This window comes from Rana temporaria, chromosome 10 (assembly GCF_905171775.1).
Source record: "Rana temporaria chromosome 10, aRanTem1.1, whole genome shotgun sequence".
Taxonomy (NCBI): Eukaryota; Metazoa; Chordata; class Amphibia; order Anura; family Ranidae; genus Rana; species Rana temporaria.
In genome coordinates, this window is record NC_053498.1 from 111,202,973 (window position 1) to 111,219,901 (window position 16,929).

Below are 16,929 nucleotides of genomic sequence, written 5' to 3' on the forward strand. Positions count from 1 at the left end.
TGCAGAGATCAAGTAGAATTATTGAACAGATATTATAAAAGGTTGTTGGCACACAGTGTTAATAATCCTTTGTATTTGGTCCTGGTCTTTCTAAAACACTATATATATATATATATATATATATATATATATATATATATATATATATATATATATATATATATATTCAAATTTTTCTGGGAAGTGCAATTATATGCTGACTTATAGGCATCAATGCATTGCAAGATTTGTATATATCAAGCATATTAAACTCAAATAAAACAGAGTCAAATTGAGAATATTAAATATTTAAGGGGGTCACATTATGTCTATAGAGGGCCGCATCTCCACTTAAATCCAGGAAAAGATTATGGCACTTTCAAAAGTGACAGTATAGTAAAAATTGTAAGTTACAATATTTAACCTCAGAGAAAGGGGCCATAAAACATCGCCTGAAGTATTTAGCTGCATAATGATGTAAGAGTGTAAATTATAAACTGGAGAACAGCAAGGGGCCAATTCCTGTTTTAATCCTTTAACCAAGCAGGACCGCAGAAAAGAGAGAGAAGGCCCCATGCACCCCATAAAGCACCTGTTTGACATGCCTAGTCTTTATGGAAGTATGATTTTGCTAGAACTGCCATTCACTTTTTTAACACAAAAAACTTTTTCTTGCATGAAGTACACATAATGTTTTACATTTCATCGGGTTCATGGTGGTCATATAATACTGTATTTTCCAACTGTATGCTGTAGGCCAATGTCAACATGGCCATTTACATCAATGTAGAGTACCATTCTGTAACACCATGGCAATATCCTCTCCATGCAAACTTGCCACATTTTCTGTCCATCAAATAGAACCTGTTGACATCCATGCTACAACAGGTAGTTTCTGGTTTTGTCTCAAAATCGACATGAAAACCGAGTTTTAACCTCCAAGTAATGGACGTAGAGGGCAGTGAAACAGATGTGCAAGTCCGTGGGTGTCCTGCACATACAATTCCCACAATAAGCAGAATCCCTCTGCTGTTGACTTAAGTCCGTCGGAATTCTTGCTTATATTCCTTGCGTTACCAGGAGGTAATTAGTAGGTAGCTTAGTAGGTGTTGACCCTGTTGTGCATTTTAGGTTCCCCGTCTTAAGTATACACTGTACTGGCCAAAGGAGGATGCAGAATAAAACGATCACCATAAAAGCGATGAGTAAGAGTCTTTTCCAATCGTGGCACAGACAGCAGAACCTCTGCAGTCTGGTTCGTGGCCTTGGTGGTGGTGGAACATCTTTTTTGCTTAATCCAATGTCTACACAGATACACAAATCTGATTGGTTGGATTCTGGGTCTTGTTTGTAACAAAGCTTGGTACCCTCAATCCAAACTGGTTCTTCTTTACGTTGATGGGGAGGCAAGTTAGATAGCAGTTCTTGGCTTGTCTGTAGTGCCGGAACCCCCTGCTGTGGGATTGGTGTGGGTTGCCGGCAAAAAGGACATAACACCTTGCCCTGCTCACTCTCTGGTGGGAGCGAGGCTACAAGCCTTGCTATACACTCCAAGCAGACTGTGTGTGAACACTGAAGAACCTTGGGGGTCTTGAAAATGTTATCATAGCAGTTAAAACAGATCGAACACTCGGGTCTGTTCTCCAACCCTTCTTCTACATCTCCTTGCGTATGCCAGACTTCAGTTGTCGTATCCATGTTTGGGACCTGTTGAAGATGAAAAAAGGCTAAATTAATGATTTATAAGAATTGAAATGTTAAAAATACAGTGTAATGTTAATTCCATCATGTAATGGACATAGGTGTTAGAATATGGCTTGGAGGTCTTTACAGCCCAAAGACAAATGTAATGTAAACTGAAAAAACTTCTCCTCTCATTTACCAAGGCAAAGCGCAATATACCTATATCTACATTGTCCAATAAGAATTCAATTAAAGTAGCTGCATTTGTGATTCGTGCCATTTTCTGTGCTTGTTTTCAGTATTGGATTTGCATAATTTTACCACAAAACACTAAAATGTTTATACCGTAAATTTTATATATATAACATCTACAAATTTTTATGATAATTGCTACTGTTATCAGTAATGTATTTAGGATTTGTGCTGCCCTAGGCCTGACTAAACTCGTGCACCCCCTAATTTAAATATCACCCACCCTTTCTGTCAAGACCACACCCCTTTCTGTTTAAGACCCACCCTGAAATTTTCGAGTGGGGACACTATTTCTGAGGCCCTGGGGGGGGGGGGTGGATTCCCTCAATTTGCATAGATTTCCTCTCACTTCCTGTTTGGCTATGGGGCAGGAAGTGAAGGGAAAATGAAAAAAAAAAGTGTTGCCTATAGTTCTACTTTAAGCACAAATTTCTGAAACAGGACTAAGAACAGATAACCATGCCAATGGTGCAGCAGAAACATATAGCACAGCGAGGAAGGTTTGTGGTCCAGGATGATAGGACAGTCAAAATTAGAAGCAGCCCCCCCACACACACACACAGTTGCGGAATGCCTGCCAGCCGCCCGCATACTGGAAGCAGTGCGGTCGCTTTATGGGGGTGCTAGACTAATTTTCCTCTCAGCCCACTCCAACCCATAAGACTGGCGCTACACTAACGCAAACCGGTGGAGATTCTTTCCGTGCTGCCCCCCTGCATAGTGCTGCCCTAGGCCTGGGCCTCGTTGGCCTAGGCCAGGATACAGCGTTAACTGTAATGAACACAAATATCTATGTGTTTGTTCATTTATTCATATTCAGTTATTTAAATTACTTTGAGTAATTATGCAGACAGTAAAATAAGCCAGAAGAAATTTGTAGAATTAGTACCAATAAAAAAATTAAATTCTAACACAGTGGTGTATAGTTTGCATATATTTAATTCACGTAAAGCAACAAGCATCACAGGTTGACATTTGCGGACCTTGTGGGATCACCTTCTCGTGGCAGAGATCCACAGCCTCGAGAAAGAAATCCTGCAAGCTCCCAAGTCATGTAAAGTACAAGATTACCACTATACCAAGGTGTGCTGTTTAAAATTCTTATTTTCCTACGATTGCAGGTGAGTTGTTCCTAGCAAAAGAATAACTAATGGAGATGTCTCCAAAGTATGTTACTATCCCAGAAAATCAGGGACTGCTGGCAATTATGCCAATAACTGGAGGTGCGGATTATCTATATTAAGGATGATATAAAAAATTACAACAATCAGCTGAATCTCTGCCTCTTTAGTAACCTTACCTCTTAAAAATGCCAAGCCAATATTTCTGTCACCTGTGTTAGCGACCATTAATAATCCACACGACCACCGTCTGAAATCTGACTGGTATAAATACTTGACTACTGACTAGTCTGCTAGGTAAACTACAAAGGTTATATGAGCTATAAATGAATAAATAACAGTTCATTCTGTTAATGCTTGGAAAGTTTATAACCTGATGTAATATTATAATTTCCAACGGAACTCATACTTTATTAGGTATGTTACAATGCAGTGTCATGCTTGCGAAGACACAATGATGTGTCACCGCAATTAGGTATTTTCCCACAACATATTTCCTTGTAAAGTTTGCCAGTTTTTAATCGATCTTCCTATTTGGTGTAGACAATAAATGGATGCAATGATTGTTCACTGTATACTCCACCAAGTTGTTCTAAAGAGCTAAGACAAACCCTGTTACTCTTGTTACATAGTAGCAGGGATGGACTGGCCATAGGGACTACAGGGAGTTTCCCGGTGGGCCGATGGCTCAGTGGGCCGTTTTTTAAAACAGAGATGCTGCTTGGAGATTTTTTTTTAATGCCCTGGCAGCGCCCCAGTGTGAAAGCACTCAGGCTTTCACACTGGGACTGCAGCGGAAGCGTTTTTCAGTCGCTTTACAGGCGCCCAAAAGCGCCTAAAAAACGTCTCAGTGTAAAAAGGGGTCCTACACTCATCCCCTCTCTTTTAGACTTACTCTCTTTTTCTTACACTCACCCCCTTTCCCTCAACCCTCCCTCTCTCTCTCTCTCTCTCATTCCCCTCTCTCTCACCCTCTCATGATATACAATAATGGATGTGGGGCCTTTTGGTGGGCGTGATTTTTCGGGGGGGGGGCATCATATTGTTGTAAAGTGGGCCGGTCTGGATGAAGTCCAGGGCCGAATTTTTGTCCCAGTCCAGCCCTGCATAGTAGATTGAATAAGACAAAGGGTCCATGGACTAATACAAATTGGGGCAGATTCACAATTGCATGGGCGCAGCGTATGTGAGATACGCTACGCCGCTGTAACTTACTTTTTGAAGCTTTGAATCCACAAAGAATTTTTTGCCGTAAGTTATCTCTCGTGGCGTAACGGTGCGTAATTCAAATTGGCGAGTAGGGGGCGTGTTTCATTTAAATGAAGCGCGTCCCCGTGCCGAACGAACTGCGCATGCGCCGTCCCTAAATTTCCCGCCGTGCATTGCTCTAAATGACGTCGCAAGGACGTCATTTTTCTTTGACATGGACGTTCATTACGTCCATCCCGATTCACGGACGACTTACGCAAACGAAAAAAAAAATTCAAATTATACACGAGAACGACGGCCATACTTAACATTGAGTATGCCACCAAATAGCAGCTTTAACTATACACCGAAAAAAGCCGACTAGAGACGACGTAAAAAAATGCGACGGCCGCTCGTACGTTCGTGGATCGTCGGAAATAGCTAATTTGCATACTCGACGCGGAAAACGACGGGAACGCCACCCAGCGGACGCCGAAGTATTGCATCTAAGATCCGAAGACGTGCGCCTGTCGGATCTAACCCAGATGCCGTCGTATCTTGTTTTGAGGATTCAAAACAAAGATACGACGCGGGAAATTTGAAAGTACGCTGGCGTACTCTCTTTGTGGATACGCCCCCTTGTTTGTTTCTAAGGCCCGGTTCACACTACTGCGAATTCTATTGCGAATTTTATCTGTTGCGATTGCTCAAATTTGCAAGTCGTTTTACTAACATAGTTTTCCATGAGTGCCGTTCACATCAATGCATTGCGAATCTCAGCGGAGTTAAAAAAGGGTCCTGTGCGAGTTTGATCCGTGTGCAATGCAAATTAAGCTCTATAGACTGGCATTCCCTGAAATCGCGGCAAAATTGCCGTTGCGAAATGGCGATAAAACCGGGCAATTTTGAAGACGCAGTATTGTGAACCGACCCTTAGGGACTGCCCAAAGGACTATCTGGCCTTTGAGGCCTTGCTGAGCCTGTCGGCTTCCTTACTGAGGAAGCTGACAGGCTTCCAGAGGCACACTGATGTCTATGTGGAGAGCTGGAAGAAGAGAGTCTGGGGAGCTGATCAGTACAGCGAGGAGGCTCCGTTATGGCGGAGAGATCCTGACACACTGCCATCACTCTGCTCAGCCAAGCTCTTCCTGTGTTAGTGCCTATCTTTGGTAGTTGCCAGTTACAAGACCCCATCTATACCCATGCTATCTCTATGACGAATCGGAGAAAGCATGCTATGGATCCCAATAATGGCATCCTTCTTGGCAGGGCCCACATCTCTATTCCACAGCCAGGACGCACAATATTTCCAATTATTTAGCAGGTCAAAAATTCATTATGCAGTGTCATCTCTACACACACGTGTGATGGTATGACAGGACTACATTGCTGATCTGTTTGTGTGTTGAGAACCTTACATAAGTGTTTTTTTGAAATTCCTAAAGACAGCACGTGAACAAATTATGGGATTGTGTCATTGTTGTTGTCATGCGATTGGAGGGAATTCTTGTCTTTGCACTCGGCATCTCTCAACACAACCTCATCACTAGCAGCTGGTAGCATGGATCTAGACAATGATCTCATCCTTCACTCACAAAAGGACATTCATGCCCTGGGGAGAAATAAAGGATGGAATTGTTTCAGCATCTTGATGATGAACTGAGGCTTATGGTTCGCATTGAATGACACACACGGCTCCCTCCTATGTGTGCGACTCCATTCACTGTACCAGACTGCAAACATTTTTTTAAATCCCTATATCCATTATATCATATCCGTGATTTCAAATCTTTATCTCTCAGTATTAAGTTATATGTATACTCTTAACAATGATCTTCTCCTATTTTCTTCCTTTAGGTCTGTTAAATATGCCATTGAATGCATTCTGAAACATACACAAATCTATAGATGCGTTGAAGACTTGCACCCATTATACATGGACCAGTCCAGGTGTTAGCCACTATAGTCTGTCTCCACTCTAAATCAAAAATATGAAAGGATGGACTTAGATACTCAATAATGAACAATTGATAAGTGCCAAAGTTAGTATAAAGACGTCGCAAGGACGTCATTGTTTTGACGTGGACGTAAATTACGTCCATCCCGATTCACGGACGACTTACGCAAACAAACATTTTTTTTTTAAATTATACGTGGGAATGACGGCCATACTTAACATTGCGTACGCCACCAAATAGCAGCTTTAACTATATGCCGGAAAAAGCCGACTAGAGACGACGTAAAAGAATGCGACGGCCGCTCGTACGTTCGTGAATCGTCAGAAATAGCTAATTTGCATACTCGACGCGGATTACGACGGGTACGCCACCCAGCGGATGCCGAAGAATTGCATCTTAGATCTGAAGACGTACGCCTGTCGGATCTAACCCAGATGCCGTCGTATCTTGTTTTGAGGATTCAAAACAAAGATACGACGCAGGAAATTTGAAAGTACGCCGGCATATCAGTAGATACGCCGGCGTACTCTCTTTGTGGATCTGCCCCTGTATATCTTTTTTTTTTCTAAAACGTTGCATAGTTTGTCATTATGAATGGCTATGGGAGCACAACATTTTTCCTATTACTCTGCTTTTGGAAAATAATATGAGTCTTTGAATCGGCTGTTGTGTTTTGGACTTTACCACTGTTTAATTAAAAAAAAAAAAAAAGCAGAGTTTTTTTTTTATGACCACAAGAGGGCCATTTCTCATTGGCCTCTTTTGTTCAACTGTAAATAGTAAAGCGCAGTGATTTTCCTAAATATATATGTGTCTGTGTTTTAAGAATATCCCCATTGATTTTATTCATATAAATCAATTTATCTTTAATGAATAATGCTTATTGTGTTTTTTTGGGGTTAAAAAATTATTAATGCAACATTGTCACCAGTAGGGGGCACTTGTGTAAAACATCTGAGGACTCGATCATCAGCCAGTATGTAGGTTATGTCATTTATTTTCTGTATACACTCACTAAATTACTTCTCTGATAGAGAGCATCACATCTCAAAAATTGGAACTATGTACGTGTCACATGATTTATAATAAGATGAATGGTACTGGTCTACGTGCAATAACACAGAAATCAGTTTGCATTCCTTTCTTTTTGTCAGCTACTATAACATGGTGTTGTATTTGCGGCACAATATACGTCAAATTTATGCTTGGGTTATGCTAAATATATGTGCATTATTACACTGTTTATAATAGTCTGACATAGGTTATAGTGCTGGCTAATTTAAAAAAATATTTTTTTTTTTTTTTTTTTACATATTATAAGAACCAGGAGCTGTTTATCATACACAATGGTTTAGCAAAGTAAATTTAAGTCAATACGAGTTTACACCTTTAACTTCACATTAAAGTGGAACTCCCCCTCCTCTCCCATATTTGGCATGTAATTTTTTTTTTTTTTGGCTGCGAGGGGTTTTGACAGTTAACCGATTCCACTTCCACCTGAATCGCCTTGGCAATCTGAATGGAAGTCCTCTTTTCCTCCTACTCCGCAGTCTTCTGGAACAAGTCATGGGTCACAGAAGACTACAGTGACCTTTCACAAAGTGCAGCTCATGTATGTGAAGTGGCTCACGGCTGTGAAGACGAAAGTTGCATAGCTAGTTGCCTACAGTTGGGATACTGGCGCCAGGAACCCAAAGCCTAGTAAAGAACTAGCCCGGGTGAGTACGGTGCTGGACCCCTGGACAGGTGCGCGTCCTTATATTAAAAGTCAGGAGCTACAGGATTTGTAGTTGCTGACATTTTAATTTTTTATTTTTTTTTACCCAGACTGAACAACCAAAGGCTATGTTGACCTTTACAGACAAAAATAAATACACATATTTTTGCAGAACAAAAATATACATTTATTTTCTTCCTGCTGGAGACTGGAAAGCATTGCATTCACAATCGGTAGAGCATGTGTGCAATGTGGGCTCCTGCTGACATGCCCTCAGGCTTTCAGCCTATACCTCTGTACAGGGAGAACATGTTAGCCTATTAAAACTACAAACCCATGACGCAGCTGTGCAGGTGGAGCCAAGCACATGCACACTGTTTCTAAAAGGTGACAGCGGGTGCAGGGAGAAGAACCCCCGCCTGCTGTCAAGGGATAGGGAGGGGATCAAGGGGAGAGGGGGCAGGAGCTGGACTGTGTTACATGTTCCACCTTGGGTAGAACATGTAGCTTGTTCCAAAGGTGAACCTTTATTATACAAATTTATAAAAAATTGTTCATTAAAGCGGTAGTTCACCCTCTCGTACTTGATGTTACCATCGAGACAGGCATTGTAGCGCGAGCTACAGTATGCCTGTCCCGATTTTTTTAACCCCGTACTCACCTCGTAGTCGTCCATCGTAGATTTCGGCTCCCGCGGGGAATGGGCGTGCCTATGGAGAGGGAGGATGATTGACGGCCGGCCCTGGCACGTCACTCTCCCCGAAGACAGCCGGAGTAGGTCTCGGCTCTTCACGGCGCGTGCGCACAGGCTATGCGCACGCGTCGTGAAGACCAAGCCTATTTCGGCTATTTCCGGAGAAGCGTGACGCGCCAGAGCCGGCCGTCAATCATCCTCCGTCTCCAGAGGCACGCCCATTCCCCGGTATCTTCGATGGACGACTACAAGGTGAGTATGGGGGGAAAAAATTTGGGACAGGCATACTGTAGCTCGCGCTACAATGCCTGATTTAAAGGTAAAAGAAAAAAAAATATTTTTTTTCCCGTCGATAGGGTGAACCCCCGCTTTAAACATGTTCTATTCTGATCATACATGTTGCCAGAGTATTGAAATGATTCGCTGAAAGCTTCTTGGATACAGAGAATACTTTACTTTTATGGAGGAATATCAGAATGTGTCTTTTCATGGAACAGGAACAAGGAGCATACAACTACACACACTTAAGAAAGAAGGTACTTCCTCTAAGGTACATTACCACAGAATACACACTGTAATACTACAGTGACACCTGCTGGATAGAAAGGTATAATGCATATATATATAGTTCACATTATAAAGCTACTTGATGTTGCTTTTTCAAAAATACAAAGGGGTTGATTTACTGAAGACAATTAAACTGTGTACTTTACAAAGTGAAGTTGCCCTCTGAAAGTGCAGCTGCTCCAGAGCTTAGTAAATGAGTCAAAGCTTTAATTTTTATAGAAACTTTCCATAGTTAATCACAGAAAGCTAGAGACTGACTCCCAGGGCTACATACTTCAAAAGTTCATGTAATGAAACAAAATGTATAAAGTGGAACCCTAATTGCCGACATAAAGTAACGGTTTCATTGCCTGGCTGTTGCAGAATTACATTTGCCACAAAAGTGGAGCTACACTTGAAACCCTTCCTATCCCTACCAAATCATATATTTCATTGCTATTTTGTTTCCTGCTGGAGAAATTGTACCCCGACCTATCTAGGTTACCAGGAAGTAGGGCAAAATTTCCCAATAAAGACTTTAAGGCTGTCTCTGAATAGAATCTCTGCTTTCCTGCATGCTAGTAGTCAAAGCTCCAGGAAGATAACGTCATTTGGGTTGAAGAAGATCCTATGCTATCTCAGAAATAGTTACTTATAAAACCGGTTTCTGCATGTTTGTATTATAAAAAAAAAAAAAATATGTTGCATTGTTAAAGATTGAGTAGGAAATATTCTACTATGACTACAGGCACTTGTTGTGCTGCATATCACAGAGCCTACGTGACCATCAGCTGCTGGGTGATAGTTTCGTATTGAGTTTACTATTTGGCCCCACCCAGGCAGTATCGCCCAGCCAGCCAGTACAAGCCAGTCTAACAAACACAAGGGTTGAGTCACACGTCACAAGATTTGAAATAGAAAGCGAGGGATTTTGTTGTGCAATGTCTTCAAAATTTACTATAGCCTTCTGGGAATGACAAGATCTGGCTTCTGACACAATAGACAACTAGCACTATGCAAATAATCCGTGCTTTGTATAAATATCCCATATTTTGGTCTTCTGTAATATACTGTGTGTGTGTGTGTGTGTGTGTGTGTGTGTGTGTATATATATGTATATATATATATATATATATATATATATATATATATATATATATATATATATATATATATATAATCAGATCCACAGCTGATATTTTGTGGATGGGAATATATAACTTTAAGGGTAACTCTACTTTTCTGAAAAAAAAAAGCATATACAATTGCTACACAAGCCATATTGTAATAAGTAAGAAAATTCTGTATATACACAACGCATCGAACCTTGAATCAGATGGGCTACAGCAGTGGAAGGCCACACCGCGTGCCACTCCTGTCGGCAAAAAAACAGGAAACTGAGGCTACAATTCGCAGAGGATCACCAAAATTGGACAATAGAAGATTGGAAAAACCTTGCCTGGTCTGCTGCTTCTTGTTTTTCGCTGCAGCATTCAGATGGTAGGGTCATGAAAGCATGGATCCATCCTGTTTTGTATCAATGATTCAGGCTGATGGTGGTGGTGTAATAGTGTGGGAATAGGCGTGCACACAAGGTGTGCCAGGTGTGCTTGGGCACACCCTAATCACTTATTTAGTTATATTGGGAGATGGTTAACAATCTGCTAGTTGGATAAACTGATGGGGTTCTTGCTCATAAGTGTGTGATGCTTCTGTTTTAACCCCTAATGCTGGCCATACACTCCACGAAAAATCGTCCGAACGAACTTTCGAAAAACGAACGTTAGTGCCATCATGTAATGACCAATAAATCGTTCAGTGGACATAAATAAAAAAAAAATGGTTCGTTTTTTTTACCTATACCTAGTGCAGAAAGTTTGGACGGGAAACACATTAACCTTTCAATTTATCGTTCGGCAGAAAAATTCCAAATGTGTCCTTCGTTTTTTCGGCTCAAAAACGTCCCAACGATTATCGATTTTGTGGCCATTAACTGTTCGAAAAACGAAAGAACTGTCTGAACGACGGAATATCGGCCGAATTTTCGTATAGTGTATGGCCAGCATTAGAGTCGAAGCGTGCACCCACCATCCATCAGGCTTCACTACCCCACCTGGAGCGGCAAGCCTTCTTTGTCCTACGGGAATCAGCACTGCACAGAGTGATTAGGGTGTGCCCAGGCACACCTGGCACACCCCCCGCACACACCTATGTGATGGACTATAAACTATGAATTTGTGCATATAGCAGTGCAAATGACCACAACAAAGATGCACTGCTCAGATTACAAGCAGGCAGAAAAAATTATTTAATAAAAAAAAAATATATAGATTACTGGGCCAATAATTAGTGGATGCGTAAGGATTATTTTTGGAGAATAGGGATATTGGTGTACAGAATGCCCTCAGAAACACAATTTCCTGCTTCTGTGATTGGCTCACTGATTTTCCCAGAAGTCCACACTAATGTACAAATCAAATTTTAGGTACCCCTTGCAATAGGAATTAAAGTTTTGGTGAGATACTCTTCAAGGGTTAAATACTTTAAAGGGATTCAAAACCTGCAGCTTTTCTCATTAGAACACTAAGAAGAGTGTACCAGCTGACTATAATGAACCAGTCCCTCCCATTCGTAATAGGACAAAGTTTGTTAAACTCTCTGAAATGTACATTGATCCCCCCGAGATTTAAGGGCCCATTCACACCAGCTTTATTGGGTTGCGCTGGGCAGCCTTGCCCAATGCTGTCCCAATGCATAGACAATGTTTCCTATCATTGCAGTTTATTCATGCTCAGCCAAAATTAGAGCTTGGCAAAACTTGAATGAAAAATCGAAGGAGTTGGGTGGAAAATTGGTGGCCAAACAGTGACTGCATCCTATGAGATGTGCTATGGTTGCTTAAATACAATAGTCGGCAGTACAGAAGTTTAGTGTGGATAGAGGAATCTATTGATTTTCTTTTCTTTAGCCCATGGATCGAACAAGAGAAATCTTGCTGTGTATGACCAGCTTTAGTATATTAATTACACTTGGCAGCAAGATCATGCTTCCTGCTGATTCACAAGCACACTCTGTATGTTGTCTTTATTTTGTTAACTCTACCTTCAATTAAGCTTTTGATATAGGATTAGTTTAAATGATAGTAATTGGATCTGATATTGCAAACACCCAGTTTGATGCACAGATAAAAGCTTCATCTATAAAGAAACATCCATCTAACAGTTCAGACATTCCTAGAGAGCAGAACAAGTCTGATTTTACAGGGATTCCATCTGTATTTAGACTCACTGCCACGCCTTAGATAAAACTTCACACACACCCAAAAAATAAAACAGCAGAACATAATCCATAAAGGAACAGTACTAGAAATTCTAGGATAGCTGCCTAATGTAATGCAATACACGCCACTGACATAATAACTGCCATTGCATACTGTTCATTGTAAGTTAAATCAGATCTTACACCAATCCGTTTTTTTTTTTAAATCTCAGGTTTCATTCAAATAATACTTGGTGATCCTCCTATGAAGGTTCAGACACTTCCTTTAATGGGGTGCCAACTATCTTCCAACTGTATACTCGACTGAGGCTACAAGTGGTTGTGCCAGCACACACTGTACAGCAGGGGAGGGCTGGCAGCCTTAGGCCTGGTGGGAAAGTCCAGTCAAGTGGCCCATTGAACCGTCGAATGAGCTCACCATCCGGTCCCAGGGAGTTGTAGTTTCCTCTGCGCTGCTCTGTTTTCCACCCACCGGGAGCTTGAGCGTGGACTACAACTCCCAGAATGCAACAGCGAATGGCGAGCCGCTGTGGCCGTGCCCCCGGCTTGACTTCCTAATGCAGAATAAAAAAAGATGGTAAAGGGCAGAGGCTGCCAACCATTTTGAACATAAGTTAGAGCGGCCTGGGGGGCAATTGCCACCCTGCCCCCTGGCCCAGCCCTCCCCTGCTGTACAGGCATGGTCCATCATTCTCACCATCAGGAAGCCAGTCTAGAACAATGATGTGCAGCCAAGCAAATGTAAAGTGGCTGAAAGAGGTTGGACTAGATCAGCATTCTTATTTAAAAAAAAATGATAAAAAAATGGCAGTTCATTTGAAACAAAACATCATCCAGTTGGGGATTAGATCCATGTTGCAGACCCTTCACCTTTAGGGGGCCTGCTCATATCCGCATGCCCTTCCAATTTAGATTGAAACTAATGTGTTCTGTTCCAATGTTGTATAATAATAAACCTGCTCTGATTGGAGCTTACTAAGCATGCTGGGATTTATAGTTGTCACCACCTTCAGGTTATGTAGATGCTCCTCTTATCAGCTGGACTTTCTAGATCCTCGTGGTCTTGAAGGCCTCTGGACTGATGTTCTTCCTGTGTTGCCAGCTTCCACAGCTTGCTGGAACTTGCTGTTCTTCAACAAGCTGAGGGCTACAAATTCTTAGAGAACATCGTTCTCTAGGTGATGATGTTTTCTTTTAGGTCCAAAAGTGTTTAGAATTCACATTTCAGCAGGAAGGTTCCAAGTCATTTAGATAGGAAATGTGTTTTTATATTCTGTAACAATACATAGCACTTTTTCTAAGGTGTACTAAGGTGAAATGAGAGCTTTGAATATATATATTAAATGTGCTAAAACTGTAATAAAAAAATCACGATTATAATTTGTTTATTCGTGTAATATAATAAATGAAACTACCTTTCTACAGACACAAAAAAAAAATGGGGATCCTTAAAGTGCCATTTAAACTTCATGTACCAACCAAAGCACAATTTGCAACTGCAGTAGCCAACCACAACCAAAAACAGAAGCCGTCTCTTATTGCTGCTAATAAACCAAACATTTAATATGTATTTAATATCATCATTCCCCTTTACATTACTCTAAAATAAATCTAAACAAATCAGAAAAAGTGACCAAAATGACACTAAAGACGTAGTCCTTTGGCATTACAAAATTAAATGTAATTCCAAAACTTCTAAAATAAAATCTGTCTATGAAATCAATGGACTAATTCTACATCAGAATAATAACACATACCAAAGAATACAATAGCTGCCTACTCATCTAAACTACAAAATGTTTAAAAGAGATTTTTTTTTTTTTTTTTTTTACATTATCCGCACCTACAATGTAATTTAGCATTGTTCACCTACCAGAAGTTTGAAGTTGTGAAGTTTAAATTCCGGGCTGTCTTTGCTGGGATGTTGTGAACACAGTTCAAGATACTGAACGGTTATTGTTCTCTTAGCACTCCCTCCCAGTCATTGGAGCAGTCAGTGCTGTGCAGGTTGTAGTATACTAACTGGTTACTCCTTACTGGCAGGTGCTTATATAGCTTCTTTCTAAAAGGTGAGTCAGCGAGCGTGTTCCTCCCCTACCTAGTAAAGCAGACAGAGTGAGGTTCTTCCAATAACCAATATCTGCTTACAGTAATAGAACTGCTATTGGATTTGGATATGTTAATATGCTCCCATGAAGTTCATTAGGAATAATCTAGTATATCAAGGGTTTAATTGATAAGTGTCTTTTGTAGCTTAGCAATGATTGCCAGCACTGCTAGGAGAATAAGCTGCCATCCTTGATGCAAGATATATGAAGATAGGATGGCTGCGCACTCCACTAAAAACACTAGTTCTTTATTGGGGTATCAAAAGTTCAAAATAGACGTCACAGCGCAAGAGCACACACAAATGTGTGTGCTTTTGTGCTATCATGTCTTTATTTTGAACTTTTGATACGTCCATAAAGCACTGGTGTTTTCAGTGGAGTGCGCAGCCATCCTATCTTCATATATCTTGCCTCTTAGAGGTGATCTGGGTGAGCGCCACTATTTGGGGACTGTATATGGAGTAGGGTGCTCTCTACCTGAATCTGTGTTACCTTTGTTTAGGCTACTATCCCTATAGCGTAAGCTTTGAGCAGGCATTTCCAAAGTACGGAGCGGGGGCCAATTGCGGCCCCTGTTCCAGGTTAATGTGCCCCCCCCTGGTAATTTGGATATATACTGTATTTATCAACGCTGTCTTGGAGGGGACAAGGGGGGGGGGGGAACAAGGGCTCAAATTACATACAGGAGAATCTCCTGTTTACTCGGTGGCATCTGTAATAGGAAGTCCGGTCTCCTGGGCTGCCATTTGACGACTCCTCTGTCTATCATAGGAGGTGGGACATTGTATCAAATAGGCTGCTGTGTAAACAGGAGATTCTCCTGTATGTAAACTGTTGGCGCTTGTCCTGCCCCCCCCCCCCCCATCCCCTCTGAAGCAGCAGATGGACATTGATCAGGCTGCATTCGTGGCAATGGTGGGGCTGCATTCATGGCAAGGGAGAGGCTGCAGATGGGCACTGATTAGGCTGCATTGATGGGCAATGACCCTTATTTTGCTTCACAGTTCTTTATTTAATTTTTTTTTGGAAACTTCCCTCCTAAAGTGAAATAATACAGTATATCCAAATAACACGCCCAAGCTCATATGTTCACCTTACGCAGCCACAAAGGCAAGAGAATTCTTGTTTGGCAGTGTATTAGTGGTCAGGCAAACACACTTAGACCAAATTTTATTGGTTCAAAGAATGTCAGGCAAAATGGTCGGCCCTTACTCATGTTCACTTCATCAAATCTGGCCCTCTTTGGAAAAAGTTTGGACACCCCTGGCTTAGAGGATTTCTTCATGTCTGAGATGGATGCTCCTTTGCGTTCTTCTAAACAGAGAGCATCTTTTCTTGACATCTAATCACAATGATCCAAAGAAAATGAAATGTACGAGTGTGCCACAATCGTGCCATTCAATAAATGGTCCAGTAAAAATGTGTATATATGTATATACATAGACACTATGGGGCAGATCCACGTAGAATTGCATGGGCACAGCGTATGGGAGATACGCTACGCCGCTGTAACTTACTTTTTGATGCTTCGAATCCAGAAACAATTTGCGACGTAAGTTACGGCGGTGTAGCTTATCTCTCGCGGCGTAACGGCGCCTAATTCAAATCGGCGAGTAGAGGGGCGTGTTTCATTTAAATGATGTGCGTCCCCGCACCGAACGAACTGCGCATGCGCCGTCCCTAAATTTCCTGCCGTGCATTGCGCTAAATGATGTCGCAAGGACGTCATTGGTTTTGACCTGGACGTAAATTACGTCCATCCCGATTCACGAACGACTTGCGCAAAAAAAACATTTTTAATTATACGCGGGAACGACGGCCATATTTAACATTGACTACGCCACTAAATAGCAGCTTTAACTATACGCCGAAAAAAGCCGACTAGAGACGACGTAAAGGAATGCGCCGGCTGCTCGTACGTTCGAGGATCGTCGCAAATAGCTAATTTGCATACTCGACGCGGAAAACGAAGGGAACGCCACCCAGCGGATGCCGAAGAATTGCATCTTAGATCCGAAGGCGTACGAAGACGTACGCCTGTCGGATCTAACCCAGATGCCGTCGTATCTTGTTTTGAGGATTCAAAACAACGATACAACGCGGGAAATTTGAAAGCATGCCGGCGTATCAGTAGATACGCGGGCGTACTCTCTCTGTGGATCTGCCCCTCAATTACCAGAAGTATTGGGCCGCTTGTCTTTACATGCACATGAACTTTAATGGCATCCCAGTCTTAGTCTGTAGGGTTCAATATTATGATGGCCCACAGTTGGAGATAGAACAGCTTCAGCTCTTCTGCACTTCGCATATAAATTTTTTCTGTGACCACCCAGCAAATGGAGGTTTCCTACATGAGAATCACTTTACTCCATCGGGCAGTGTCGGTAGGCTCCCATTGACGCCG

The 16,929-nt window shown here is 41.7% G+C and overlaps 1 protein-coding gene across 1 annotated transcript; it reads right to left on the bottom strand.

Annotated features, from left to right (window-relative positions):
- Nucleotides 1-271: 271 nt before the first annotated feature.
- Nucleotides 272-14,429, bottom strand: RNF223 (ring finger protein 223). The gene is made up of 2 exons (XM_040325986.1): nt 14,291-14,429; nt 272-1,686 (listed from the first exon to the last, which is right to left on the bottom strand). The coding sequence occupies exon 2, from the start codon at nt 1,675-1,677 to the stop codon at nt 1,039-1,041; it is 639 nt and encodes a 212-aa protein (XP_040181920.1). The 5' UTR covers nt 1,678-1,686; nt 14,291-14,429; the 3' UTR covers nt 272-1,038.
- Between the last annotated feature and the right edge of the window lie 2,500 nt (nt 14,430-16,929).